Below are 15,022 nucleotides of genomic sequence, written 5' to 3' on the forward strand. Positions count from 1 at the left end.
TCTGCCTGGAATGCGGGAGACCTGGGTTCAATCCCTGGGTCGGGAAGATCCCCTGGAAAAGGAAATGGCAACCCGCTCCAGTACTCTTGCCTGGAGAATCCCATGGAGGGAGGAGCCTGGTGGGCTACAGTCCATGGGGTCGCAAAGAGTCGGACATGACTGAGCGACAAACTACTACTACTATATTTAAACTTAGTCTGCAGCTATTTCTGTAGTGATGCTATATTGTCATTAGGTTATTGTAATATAATAATTGACTCTGTTCAGAATACACCTGCAGATAGCCAAATAAACCATAAGCTTCCTGGGTTTAGAAAAGTCAAATCGTATATCTTTTTTGTTGTATAATAAACGCAAATGCTTTTCAATGAAAAAACTTGAAGTAATTCTCTATATATTTGCCTGCCCACAACCCCCCTTTTTTGGGCTTTTCTCAAAGATGAAGAATGCTTAGTACCTACTTTCAAGCGTACCATGGACATGAATTCCAGACTCAACAGATTTTGTTTTTCTTTCTTTGCCTAAAATTAAACTAGGATTTGTCGACCTTTAGAAAAAACACTTGAAAGATTTATGAGAGTCCTCTTGGCCTAAATTCATCTAATTGCACACCTAGTTTTGAAATGGGGGCAAGTTTTCTCACTGCTGCTGAAATATGTATCATTTGTGTTTTCCACTTACGTCCTGATGCTGGGGATTACTGTTGCTCACTGACTTTCCTGGGATTGCTAGGTTTCTCTAAACAGTGATTCTCGGCGGGGTGGGAGGTAGAGACTGGTTGGGGAGAGAGGGCACCTGCTTCCCCTGCTGAGAAACTCCCCTGGAGGGGCCATTGTTCCTCAGGGAGTACACAGTAGAAGCCAAGCCAAGAAAGGAAACTTCGCTCTCAGATACCTTTTGAAAGCTGAAAAGATGTCAGTGTTATTGTTTGGCAAAATAGCCTAGCGGGTTTCAGTGTTCTCTTAATCAGGCCCAGACGTGTTTGGTCCTGTGAGCACATTTCACATGCACAGATCAAAACAGTTTCCTTGGAATTTGGGGAGGTGAATGGCTCTAGGTCATAGCGGTCCCCAACCTTTTTAGCACCCGGGACAGATTTCCTGGAAGACAGTTTTTCCATGGCCTGGGGTAGGGGGAATGGTTTGGGGATGAGTCAAAACTCATTACATTTATTGTGCACCTTATTTCTATTTTTATTACATCAGCTCCACCTTAGATCATCAGACATTAGATCCTGGAGGTTGGGACCCTTGTTCTAGGATGTAGCTGTGGGGAGCTGGCGGGTGCTGCTTATTAATGCATAGGTGGAGGCTCCCAAACCTGAAGGAGTCACAGCCTGGCGTGGCCATGTAGTCGCTACACCATCTCTAGTCCCTGGGAGAATGTGACTCGAGGTGCAGAATCCACCCAGTCCACTAGCATCAGTTGACCGCCTACTTTGTGCATGCCGCTGGGTTCCACAGTACGGTGGGGAAGACCACTTCTGGGCCTTGTGGAGTTGAGTGAGTTCTTGCACGACTCAAATACTGAGAGAAAGGAAAGATCTAGAGTTACAGGGATCCCAGCTTTATGCATTTGGACTTTCCTAAGTTCCTAACTCAAGTGAAAACCTCGTGATGTTCGTAAATTATGATCAAATCATCAAATGCTTTCCTTTGAGACAGTGTCCTCAGGCTGGGCCACCACTGTAATCATGAGGGGAGCTTTTCAGAAATACCACTCTGCACAAGAGCGGTCAGAGTTTCTGAGAAGACAAAGGAATCAGCGTTTTAAAGCTTCCAGGTGATTCTGATAAGCATCAGCTCTGAGCATTCTGGTTCATTGTGATGAATAAGGGAGGTTTTGGGATTTCAGCCCTGTGCCATAGACAGAGGGGCTTCCCTGGTGGCTCAGTTGGTAAAGAATCTGCCTGCAATGCAAGAGACCCAGGTTCAATCGCTGAGTCTAGAAGGTCTCCTAGAGAAGGAAATGGCAACCCACTCCAGTATTCTTGCCTGGAAAATCCCATGGCCATGGATAATGTGAATGATGACATTATACATGTATTTTTTTAGGAAGTGAGTGAAAACTACTTGAATTACATAGCCTCTGTTGCCCAAGGGGACTCAGAATTGTACAAGAGTGGTATTCCTGATTTTGAACTAAAACCTCTGTAGGATTGGAGGAAGGAAGAGTATATGGGCATGTGGAGGCTAAGTCTTTAAAAAATTTTTTGAAAATGTTTTATTTTGTATTAGGGTGTAGCCAACCAACAAACAATGTTGTGATAGTTTCAGGTGGACAACAAAGGGACTCAGCTATATACATGCATGTATCCATTCTCTCCCAAGCTCCCCTCCCATCCAGGCTGTCACATAACACTGAGCAGAGCTCCCTGTGCTCTGCAGTAGGTCCTTGTTGGTGACCCATTTTAAATGTAGGTGTGGGTACTTGTCCATCCCATAAAGTCTCCCTAAGTCTTGGTCAGGTGCAGACATTTGGGGTGTAGAAAATGGACTCAGTTCAGTTCAGTCTCTCAGTCATGTCTGACTCTTTGTGACCCCGTGGACTGCAGCACGCCAGGCCTCCCTGTCCATCACCACCTCCTGGAGTTTACTCAAACTCATGTCCATTGAGTTGGTGTTAGAATTTGGATTATGGAATGCTGGGGGGAGAGGAGGTAAGCTGGTGATGGGGACACGCCTCTAAGCAGATTTTGGGTTGGCTTGGGTGAAAAATCCACATACAGTAACAGGTAAGGTGGGATCTTCTATTTGCTTGGAAAGAATGACGGGTAAGGGAGTTAGTAAATGGGGAGATTTAGGGGCCCTGAAAACTCCAGCAGCAATACACAAGATTCCAGAACTTACTCTCAAGTGGGAAGAAAATTGATGGGACCTTCTCTGTTGAAGTGCTAGCTAGGTCTTTGCGATGGAGGGGGAGTGCCACTCTTGTTAAATAGAGGAGGGCTTCCCTGGAGCACTTGCTGGGAGTGGATTAGTCAGCGTGGAGTGTCTCTCCCTTCCAGGAACCACTCTGCTCAAGTGCTCTTAACGCGGGAAGGAGGTGTAGCACTTCCTCTGCAGCTGTGGTCCTTCACCTGGAGAAGTGACATAAAAGGGGAGGAAGGGAAGTTAAGATGCCAGAAGCGCAGTGGGGAGTGGAGCCTTGCTCCCTTGCGGTTCTTCCAGCCAATTAATCTTCTAGCAGGTTCGGATGGTCCAGGAGGCATCGTCACAGAGCAGCCTCTCCCAGCGAGGAAACTGGGCCCTGTGGGTTATGGTGAAAATGCTGGAAGACAGAAAAGGGGGGCTTTTCTTTGTTGCAAGACTTGGAAATTGGGTTAACATGGAGAGGGCCCTTTCATTTGTGGAAATGAGAAGCAGAACTGCTTCCGTCTATTTCTGTAATTCAGCATGTTTGAATGGGATGTAGGCTAAGTGAGGTTAGTTATAGTGGCTGTGAATCGAGGGGGAGCCATTATCCATACTAATGGTGGAGTTCTATGCAGTGATTTCTGCTGAAGTCAACAACGTGCAAGACCCAGGAGCTTATTGACTGAATTCTGCACCTGCCATGGACTCACATGGAGCTAGAATAATTTGCACCAGCCCTTAATTACTTGAGAGTGACTTGTGAATGATAAACTTGGTTAATCATCCCCTGATTAGATAGCAATTGAGGCTCTGCTAAGTGCTAGGCGCTGTTCTGGGTACTGGAGATGGTGCAGAAATCAAAATAGAAAACGGCCCTCCCTGTGGAGCTGCTCCTCTTGTAGGAATGATGAGATTCAGGTGATGTTTATTTTATTTTCCCGTTTAGGAGATAGGAAGGATCAGCTTAAAACCACGGCACACAAATGAGTGAAACCAGCCTGGGCCATTTGGATCTCTCCCTTCAAAAAAGAAAAATAAATACTTATTTTTACCAGTAACTGGGTATTTTATTTTATTTTTTAAATTGGAGTATAATTGCTTTACAATGTTGTGCTAGTTTCTACTGTACAACGAAGTGAATCAGCCGTTGTTGTTGTTCAGTTGCTAAGTCATGTCCTACTCATTGTGACCCCTTGAACTGCAGCATGCCAGGCTTCCCTGTCCTTCAATATCTCCTGGAATTTGCTTGAATTTATGTCCATTGAGTTGATGATGATATCTAACCATCTCATCCTCTGCTGCCCCCTTCTCCTTTTGCCTTCCGTCCTCCCCAGCATCAGGGTCTTTTCCAATAAGTTGGCTCTTCACATCAGGTGGCCAAAGTATTGGAGCTTCAGCTTCAGCATCAGTTCTTCCAATGAATAGTCAGGGTTGATTTCCTTTAGGATTGACTAGTTTGATTTCCTTGCTGTCCAAAGGATTATCAAGGGAATCAGCTATCTGTATACATAAATCCCTTCCCTCTTGGGCCTCCCTCCCGCCCCAGGCATTTTACTTAGACATACACTTTGAGTAATTTCCCCTTATGCTCGTGGATTTGCCCTGATTCATCTACAGTTGGCAAAAATGGAACAAAGTGAAGCTAATTGGCCTAAGATGATCAAACCTATGTCCTTGGCCTCTTCAGCACTGCTTCATCAGGTGATTAATTATCTCTGGGCTTGAGACTGATATTGAGAGCCAAAGTGAAATGGGTCTCAGAGGTATTTACCCTGGTGATTTAAGATAAGGAATTTCAGTTTTAATTCATAGACTCCTCATTATTTACGATACTCTCCAGTGGGGATTTAAATCTATGTTGTACTCTCTCTTGCTGTGTTTGTTACATTGCTATAAGCATGGGCTTCCTTGGTGGCTAAACTGGTAAAGAATCTGCCTTCAGTGCAGGTGACCTGGGTTTGAGCCCTGGGTTGGGAAGATCCCTCGGAGAAGGGAAAGGCTACCCATTCCAGTATTCTGACCTGGAGAATTCCAGGGTCTGTGTAGTCCATGGGGTCGCAAAGAGTCGGATGTGACTGAGCGACTTTACATATGCATAAAAGAACAAAACACTCGACTACAAAATGGGAATATATTCATTAAAAAATATGCAACAGACTTTTATTAAAACATCTCTTTCTCAGATTCATATGGGCAACAAGGCTAATCGTGTCTTCCAGAAAAGCAGTTTTTTCAATATGACATATATATATATATATATATATATATATATATATATATATATATATATAAAGGCTGTAGAAAGGATAAGTTATGGACCTGGTGTGAACAGTGTGACATGGATAAAGGTGAAATTGTCCATGAGTTTGGGGATGCATGGAACCCAGCCTATTGGTTACCCAGGCAGGGAGCTTAAGTCCTGGGCACTTCTGGATGTGAGGATCCAGTGGGGAGTTAACCATTTGCTGAGACACTGGAGCTGGACAATTTAATCTTTGCAAATACCTCTCAAGTTTGAACTTTTATCTCCATTTTATAAACAAGGGTAAGGTTTCTCATCTCATCCTCATCCTCTGCTGCCCCCTTCTCCTTTTGCCTTCAGTCTTTCCCAGCATCATGGTCTATTCTGAGTCAGGTGAGATGGTTAGATAGCATCGCTGACTCTGTGGGCATGAATTGGAGCAAACTTCAGTTTCTAGTGGAGGACAGAGGAGCCTGGTGTGCTGCAGTCCCTGGGGTCACAAAGAATTGATCACGACTTAGCAACTGAACAACAACAAAGTTTCTCATGGAGTTGAGGGTTATAACCTGAAGCCAAAATGAAATGGGTGTAGTTCACGCACTGTTTATGTAGATGAACATGTAGACCTGGGCTTTGGTTCTTTAAAGGCAAAGCTTGGTATATTAAAAAAAAATTGGAAGGATGGGTTTGTCATGAGAAAAAGTCACAGAGCTTTATTATGAAGACACATGACATTGGGTTTTTTTTTTGGGATTCACATTTTAAAATCTCAAGTCCTACCCCAGACCTCTCCTGATCTGATAAAAAGACCCCAAGAACCCAAACCAACCAACCAACCAACCAAAAACAAAAAACCCACCCTTAAATCTCTTGTCTGTGTTATCTTTTTTTTAACAGCACACATTGATTTTTTTAAAAATTTCTTTATTTAACTCTATCAGAATCTTCATTGTGTCATGTGGGATCTTTCATTACTGCATATAGATTCTCTGTTTGTGGCCTGAGGGCTCAGTAGTTGCCCTGTGGCATGTGGGATCTTAGTTCCTGGACCACGGATTGAACCTGAGTCCCCTGCATTTCAAGGCAGATTCTTAACCACTGGACCACCAGGGAAGTCCCTGTGTTAATTTTTGAATCAGTGAGAAGTAATGCAAATATTAAGAGATGAAATGGGACTTAGCTGTCACTTTGGAGTTGCAGAACCTGAAGTCTGGAAGGGTTAAAAGACAGATGCAAGGTCTTACAATTAGGGGGCACCATGGGGCTGGAGCCCAGTCTGGCACTTATTTGTGTACGTGACATTGCTTTACCTTGAAATCAGCACTTGTTTCTTGGGAGGGAGTACATTACTCCCTCTTTCATTTCAAAATGGTAGTAACATTATTTGTCACAAGTTACAGAAATATTGCAGAAATATTTATGTTTTATTCTGCAAACCTTAGCTTGCTTATCATTAAATTTTTTTTATTGGAGTGTAGTTGATTTACAATGTTGTGTTAGTTTTTTTTTTCCATACAGCAAAGTGAATCATTTTTGCATATACATATATCTATTCTTTTTAAAATTCTTTTCCCATATAGGTTATTACAGAGTATTGGGTAGAGTTCCCTGTGCTGTACAGTAGGTCCTTCTTAGTTATCTGTTTTATATATAGTAATGTGTATATGTCAACCCCAAATCTCCCATTTTATCCCCCTCGTGACAATAAGTTTGTTCTCTACGTCTGTGACTCCATTTCTGCTTTGCGAGTGAGTTGATTTGCATCATCTTTTTAGATTCTACATGTAAGTGTTATCATCATATTTGTCTTTCTCTGTCTGACTTATTGATCTCACAGTGGCAGTCTCTAGGTCTATCCATGCTGTTGCAAATGACATTACTTCATTCTTTTTCATGGCTGAGTAATATTCCATTGTATGTGTATACAACATCTTCTTTATCCATTCATCTGCTGATGAACATATAGCTTGCTTTCAGGTCTTGGCCATTGCAAAACCGTGGTGCCGTGAACAAACTGCTTGTATCTTTGTGAGTTAGAGCTATTTCCAGATATATGCCCAGGAGTGGGATTGCTGGATCATACGGTAGCTGTGTTTTTAGTTTTTTAAGGGACCTCCATACTGTTCTCTATAGTGTTGTATCAGTTTACATTCCCACCAAAAGTATAGGAGAGTTCCCTTTTCTCTACACCCTCTCTAGCATTTATTGTTTATAGATTTTTTGATGATGGCCATTCCAATTGGTGTGAGGTGATACTTCATTGTAGTTTTGCTTTTGCAGAAATATTTTAAATATTGCTCTAGATTTCCTTGAACATTGAATAGGTTTCTGAACACATCCTCCCCACCTCTATCAGTTGGAGCTTCCTCATGCAAAGAAAACAATTTTAATGTGATCCTTTAAAAAAAAAAATGCCATAGTTCACCTCTCGCCTTTGTCATCCTGTTTCCAAGACATTCCAAAGGCCAACAGAACAAACCGCCTCCAACTAATCATCTGATTGCTTGCTCCTGCAGTTCCTTGGCAGCCAGAAAGCTGCAGGTTCAGGTTTAGGGACTGACAACACGCTGATCCAATCACCAAATATTTATTTGACACTGTTGACTTTCTGCGGTAGTGAAAACAACCCCTTATTGTACCAGGATACCTTAGTGTAAGGCAATGAAAGTTGAGATTGATAAACACTGTGCTCTTTCATCTACACGGCAGTAGGGTTTATTTCACATTACTTCTCATTAGGAGATAGGCTAGTTATGTAAGAACATATTCAATGCTTAACATGCTTTTAAACATAACGCTGAAAACATTTACTTTAAAAACACATTGATAATTTGGTTTTATGTGTAAAACTGCTTTAGAAGTTTTTCCCTGTGATATTTAAGCAAAAATAAAATAACTAGTGTTCTGCTTTAGAGGCTAAACTCTCCTTTCCTCCACTAGAATATGTTCTTTTTTTTTTTTCCATTAGAATCTTGTAAAATCAGGTCATAGAATAATGTATTGCCATGGCAGAGTCCTATAGAAATTTCTATATTCTTTGGAAGCCTTCAGTTGGTTTACGTCCCGACTTTACTAGCTCTTTAGTTTTCAAATGTGTTTTTGGCTGCCCAGCATTTGCCATCTAGTTGATTTGTTGCTGGGTCCCTGGCTCCCCTGGTTGCCCACTGTGCCTCCATGCTGCTAGAGACATTTAGTATAAACCCAGAAAGATCACTTTGAGAAAAGTCTTTTATTCTTCCCTGCCTCGAATGTAGAAAACAGTCAGAGAACAGACATTTTCCTGGTTTTAGCCATAGTTGAAAAGAGATTTAAATTTTCTTCTATATGATGTTCATGGAATGTGCATTTTGGGTTAAGACCAGCATCAGTTCTTTTCTTTAGGGAAATGGCAAGAAGATAGGTAGATTGTTTTTTGGAACCTTAACCTTGCCCTGCACCCTCACCCCCACCCCCAACCAATTTGTCTCTCAAGCAGCTCCTTCAGTTTTGGACAAATGAATATAAATTGCATATGTCTAGTGATAGTCTTTCAATAACCCTGAAATTCCCAACTTTTTCCTTTTAACTTTTTATTAATTCTATTGTATCTTAAAAAATTCTCCTTTGACTCTAAATTTTCCTTTTTCTACTAGTAACCGCATCTCTTTCCTTTATAGTCAAGTTTCTGGAAAGAGTAATTTATATTTAGTCCCTTTATGTTTCTCTTTTCCCAATCATTCTTTTCTCTGGTTCTGCATCCATTGGTTTTCTGTCCAACTAATGAAATTATTCTAAAAGAATTACTCTGTTGCCTCATGCTGCATAACAAATCGTACCAGAACTTAATGGCTTAACTATCTGATATCAATTATCTATTATCTCTTAATAGCTATCTGTTGTCTCTCTTGAGTCTGTGGGATGCTGAGCTCAGCTGGGTTCTTCTGTATCACATATCATTGGCTAGGTTGTTGGCTTGACTCGGAATGTCCAAGATAGTTTGCAAACTGGTGCTCGAGTGTCAGTTAGAACAGTGGTCCACAGCTTTTTTGGCACCAGGGACCGATTTTGTGGAAGACAATTTTTCCACAGACTGAGGAGTGGGGCGGGGATGGTTTCAGGATGATTCAAGTGCATTATGTTTATTGTGCACTTTGAAAGTGAAAGTGTTAGTCACTCAGTTGTGTCCGACTCTTTGCAACCCCGTGGACTGTAGCCCTCCAGGCTCCTCTGTCCATGGGGCTTCCCAGGCAAGAATAGCGGAGTGAGTTGCCATTTCATTCTCCAGAGTATCCTCCTGACCCAGGGATCAAACCCAGATCTGCATTGCAGGCAGATTATTTACCACCTGAGCCAACCAGGGAAGCCCTGTTATTTCTACTCTAATGCTGCTGCTGATCTGACAGCAGGTACTGGCCTGCAGCCCAGAGCTTGGGGACCCCTGAACTAGGAGATCTGTTGAGCTGTTGACTAGAATGCCTTGGTTTTCCCCCATTTGGTCTCCCCATGTGATATGGACATTTCATAGCATGCTAACTGCGTTCTGAGGGAGTATTCGCAAATGCAAAGGCAGAAGCTGAAGGTCTCTGCAGGACTGGCCTAGGAAGTTTTACATTCTCACTTCTTTCCATATTTTTTTGGGGTGAAAACTGGTCACAGGTCCAGCCAGATTCAAGAGGAGGGGATAGAGAGACCACCTCTTGATCAGTTAGTGGCACAATCACATTGCAGAAGAGCTATGGGATGCTGAAGCCATCTTGTAAATGCAATTGCAAGGAAGATCTGGCCCATAATGTCTGTTTTGCTATATTGAGAACCGGTGTCTGTCTCTGCAGTGTGAATTCCCCTTGGGCTTCAGATGCACATTCCGAGGGGACTGTCTGTCCCAGGCTCTGCAAATGTGTTTACAGGCTCTGCAGACACATCCACCTGCCTGGCCTTCCTGTCTCCAGACTTGCAGATCCCTTCAATCCACTTTTTACACTGCTGTCACAATGACTGATGTTTTGATGCAGCATGGACAGCTAAACATCTCTCCTGACTTGAAACTCATCAGTGATTCCCCATGGACTTAAGATAATGTTTATACTTTCTTCCATGACTCATAAGATATTTTATGATTTGGCTTCTCTCTCATTTCCTCTTATGCTTTTCTAGTTCAAGTTCAGCCATCCTGGCTGCCTTGTGCTTTCCAGAGTTGCTATGCTTTCTTTATGCCTTTTGGCCTTTGAATCTGCAGAAATGCCTCTGTCCCAAGTAGCGTGGTCAAATCTCCTTCAACTCTAGGCTGAAGTCAACTCTTCCTGAAACTTTTCCTGTACCTTCCACTCCTCCTCAGCACTGGGCTAGAGGGGGATTCTCCCTTTGGTTCCTTCTCTGAAGACCCATGAATGTCCTTGCATAAATCTCATGCTCCTGAATCAACCATAATGCCAGCCTGTCCTGTTTACATTTTCTGCTCCTATTCTGCAAACCAATCTGTTAGTGTTTTGAGGTCACTGGGTAGTGTTTGTCTCTGTAGTGCTCATACATATTTGGGGTTTAACAACTGTTAAAAGCAAGAAGGATCGAGAGCTATTGGTTAGCGTTAAAGATAATGCACATACTTAAGATTAATTGGAAGTTGAATATTGATTGATGGTGAAATGGTTGAATAATTATCCGTATTATTAAATATTTTGCATCTATTAAGCAAGTTGAAAGAGTCTGCATTAAACTACAAAGAAGTCTATGATGTATTATTAAGGGAAAAATGCATGAAAAACATTTATCGTATAATATAAATAGAAATCTGTATATACGTTTGTATATGTTTGTATGAACAGAGCACACATGGAAAGATATGCTTCAAACTGCAACATTGGTGACAGTAAACTTGGTTATTATTGTAATTAACAGTCAACAGGTAAAAAAGTAAGCAATGCTATTCAGAAATTAATTTCAAGACCAGATATGAACTTTTAGACAAGCAAGAGACATAGGGAATAGCGTAGAAGAATATGTATTACTTTAGTGGCCTAGGGAATGTTTACAAAAATAGAGATTTTTAAAAAATTTTGCTGTGTGTCTTATATATAAGGTCTTTTGAATGCTTATATATGTATGAAATTAAGTCTGTAAAGATTTAGAACAAAATGTTAACAGTAATATTATCTGGTTGGCAGGTGACTTTTGCTTCTTCTTTTGGCTTATTTGTGTTACATAATTTCAAAACAATGAGCACATCTTATTTCCATAGTAGAAATAACACTATTTCTAAAAATAGAAGATAGTACATAAAAGTGGTACCATTAAGCTGTGTGATGTCTGAATACCGAAGACTTGAAAAAGCAATGGTTGTATGAAATTACAAAATGAATTAGAGTGAATCCATTTGAGAAGAGTAGTTGTCACATAACATTTTTCTTCCCTTTTTGTAGCAAAGACTGAAGGAAGAGAAGGAAGCCAAGCGGGCTCGTCTGGATGGGAGACATGACTACTTATTTGGGATTGTAGCTTCCTGTGTGGACCTAAACAAAACTGAAGTGGAGGATGCCATCCTTGAGGGGAATCAGGTGCGATGCATTCGCGCTCCCACGGACTTGATCATGGAGGGCACAGTTCATGTTGTCCTACGGCAGGGTCTGTGCTGGGCCTTAGGGAAGGGTGTCTGTTTCAACATGGACAGGACCCCATTCTGACTTGGTACAGGTGATGGTGATGGCAGAATGAGCTTGAGGCTCTCCAGCTCTCCATGTTAAAATCATCATTTGAGTTCCATCATCCTGACAGAGATGTCTGTGTCTCTCTACATCCAGTGAAGCTGGGCTTGGGCGGCATTTTGGAATCTGAGGTTAGAGAACAGAATCTCCTCTCAGCTGCCAATTTATCCTTTTTTTTTTTTTTTTTTTGAGTTTATCCTGTTCTATCCTGGGAGATTGAATTGTGCCATAGTTCCTTGCCATAGACTTTGGTTTGGCAGCTGAATCTGGTTTCTTCTGTTCCTGACCTTGACTTCCATATTCTGCCATGGAGCAGGCCAGTTGGCAGACCTCTAGATGTACACAAAACCTCATGGATGGGACGAAGTTGCTAGATGGTGGAGCATTCCGCAGTCATATGTGTTCTCATCATGGTGGTTTTCCAAGGTTATTGGAATTTAATGTTATTTTTCTATAGTGTGTTAGACTGCATTTTGAAAGGTGTGGTCTCTCTTTCTGATCTGTAATTGGGTGAAAAATTAAATATAAATATATATGCCTTTAACAGCTCAGCACTTTGAGAAATTAGCCAATATTAAGGGACAGTCTCTTTTCAGATGTGTGGATGTAGCAAATACTTTTACAATTCATCAGACCACTTCTTTGAATTTAGCCTTTACTGTGGTAAGTTGTTTATTCTTTTGTGGTTTTTATGTTATAAGAAATGTGCTCTATATGGTTTAGGTAAACTGAAGTCTTACCCCAATAAGAAAGATGATAATAAATGCTGAGTTAAACCTGCTTTCTGATTCAGAACAAAGCCATTATCTTGCCTTTCCTTTTTCCCAGATTGAAAGAATCGATCAGCTTTTTGCTGCTGGAGGTCTTCGTCACCTCATGTTTTACTATCAGGAGGTGGAGGTAGTGGAAACAGGTATTTAAAGTTGATGTCACATAACCCAGAAATGTGTTGTTAGATTTACCCAAGAATGCATGAAGCAGAGGCCACTGTGAGCACTTTTATCTTAGGGGATGGGACACGTGGGGAGTGGGGGGTGACGCCCAGTGAAACAGGTCCTGTTTTTACCTCAAGCAAAGGACAGATAATGGTAGCCTAGTTGTTCTAACTTCAGTTGGGATATTTTGTTTTCCTTTTCAGGCTGTGCTGGTAGCTAGAGAATGATAAAATCTTTTACATTTTGAGATTTCCTTTCCTTACATGTTAGTTTATTCTGTGCCATTATGTTCTAGAACTTCCACTGGGCATCTGTTTTTCTCTATTTCTTTTGAACATAGGAATTATTGCCAAGAAGCATAACAGGAGTTTTTTTAAAGTTAAATATCACATCATGTTTATTTTCTACTGACTGTGACTCAAATGAATAATATTGAATGACAAGTTTAATCATTTTCACTTAAGATAAACTTGCAAATCTCTATGTGGATTCTATTGATATCTCTCCTTCTACTTTTATGAATTAATATGATTTTAAAGCCAAACTAGGGACATAAATATATTATGATTATATTAAAATATCATATGCAATCCCTTTGTGACCTTTTTGATGAAAGAGAAGATAGTTGTTGCTCTTGGCATAGAATATGACCATGCTTTTTTGCTTAAAAACTGAGGAAATTATGCATGCATAAGTGACTGGCATTTTCCTTAGATTATCTGTTTTATATTTTGTGGTCAGAAAGGGCATTGCATTTTGAGTTAAAAAAAAAATCAAAACAAAGCAGAAATTTTGAGTCCTGTTCCAGATTGCAAAGCATAAGCTCAGTTGTTAACTGGGTGAGTGTTAAGTTCGCCCATGAACTCTGCATGGGGTGAAGCTGGCCTTTGTGTGTCAATCTTACATTGAACACAGAGGGTTCAGGGGATGCAAACAGAAGTGCAAGCTTGTTTTCGTTTCCCACTCTCCCTTTAAACCTTTTCAGTAGGAGCAACTTTTCTCCTGAACTTAAATTGCAATTCAGACAACCCCATGAACTTTGCTGGATATTTTTAGATAAAAATACAGAGTGAAGTAAGCCAGAAAGAAAAAGAGAAATACACATTATTGCATATATGTGGAATCTGGAAAAATGGTACAGATTAACCTATTTTCAGGGCAGGAATAGAGAGTCAGATGTAAGAAGGGACCTATGGACATGGGGAAGGGAAGGATGAATTGGGAGACTGGGACCGCCTGGTGTAAAATAGATAGCCAGCAGGAGCCTGCCGCATAGCACAGGAGCTCAGCTAGGGGGTCTGTGATGACCTAGAGGGGTGGGATGGGGGGTGGGTGGGTGGCAGGGAGGCTCAAGAGGGAGGGGGCATATGAATGCATATAACTGATTCACTTCATTGTACAGCAAAAACCAACACATCATTGTAAAGCAACTATAACCCAATTAAAAAAAGAAGAATAAAATTTCCCATGGTTGTGTCCAATTACAAACACAGCCTCAATCCAGAAAGTAAAAATACCCAGTTGATCAAAACTAGTTGATCTAAAGCTAAGTCTCTTCCACTCTTGGCCTTCCCCCTTTCCTTTCATCCCATCCACCCTTGCAGCAGAGGCCTCTGAGGGTCAGTGTCTGCAGTGCGAGAGGAGCAGTGGGAGAGTTTCTCCTTCAACTCAACCTTCCACCCCCTACCCACATCCTGTTAACCACAGTTTCTAAGTGTGTCAGGGCAGAGATAAGAGGGAAGAGGGGGCAGCGATGTTTTTACTTGGCTGGCAGCTGTCGTGAGCTAGCTGACCTGGAATTCTCTGGGCCTTGCTCAGATGAGAAGTCAGAGGAACAAAAGACGAAGTTAACTTGCTCCACGTAAATGGCTAGGATGTGCAGCCGGAGGTGGAAACCCTGGGAGACTGACTGTGAAGCCCACATCAGCCATCACTTTGCTGTCCTGCCTCCCCTGCGCCTTTCTGACTCCGGTGATCTGAAGGGCCAGCTGGATCAGAACGACAGGACATAGAGGTTCTGTAGTCATAACTGGATTTGGATCTTGGATCTCTTGGTGTGTGACTTGAGGCAGGTCACAGCTGTCTTCAGGGTTGCAAGCAGTTTTAAAAATGTAGAGATGGTACCAGCCGGGGCTTCCCAGGTGATGTTAGTGGTGAAGAACCCGTCTGCCAGTGCAGGAGACACAAGGGTTTGATCCCTGGCCCAGGAAGATCATGGCATGGCAACCCACTCCAGTATTCTTGCCTGGAAAATCCCATGGACAGAGGAGCTTGGAGGGCTACAGTTCAGAGGGTTGCAAAGAGTCGGACATG

General features: G+C 41.8%; 1 protein-coding gene across 1 annotated transcript in view; it reads left to right on the top strand.

The window, feature by feature from the left end:
• DNAH5 (dynein axonemal heavy chain 5) overlaps nucleotides 3,196–15,022 on the top strand; it is a 258,304-nt gene continuing 246,477 nt past the window's right edge. The window contains exons 1-3 of the mRNA XM_005694882.3: nucleotides 3,196–3,251; nucleotides 11,498–11,627; nucleotides 12,603–12,687. Coding sequence (XP_005694939.2) covers nucleotides 3,196–3,251; nucleotides 11,498–11,627; nucleotides 12,603–12,687 — 271 coding nt within the window. The remainder of the gene's footprint in view (nucleotides 3,252–11,497; nucleotides 11,628–12,602; nucleotides 12,688–15,022) is intronic.

This window comes from Capra hircus, chromosome 20, assembly GCF_001704415.2.
Source record: "Capra hircus breed San Clemente chromosome 20, ASM170441v1, whole genome shotgun sequence".
NCBI classification, from domain to species: domain Eukaryota; kingdom Metazoa; phylum Chordata; class Mammalia; order Artiodactyla; family Bovidae; genus Capra; species Capra hircus.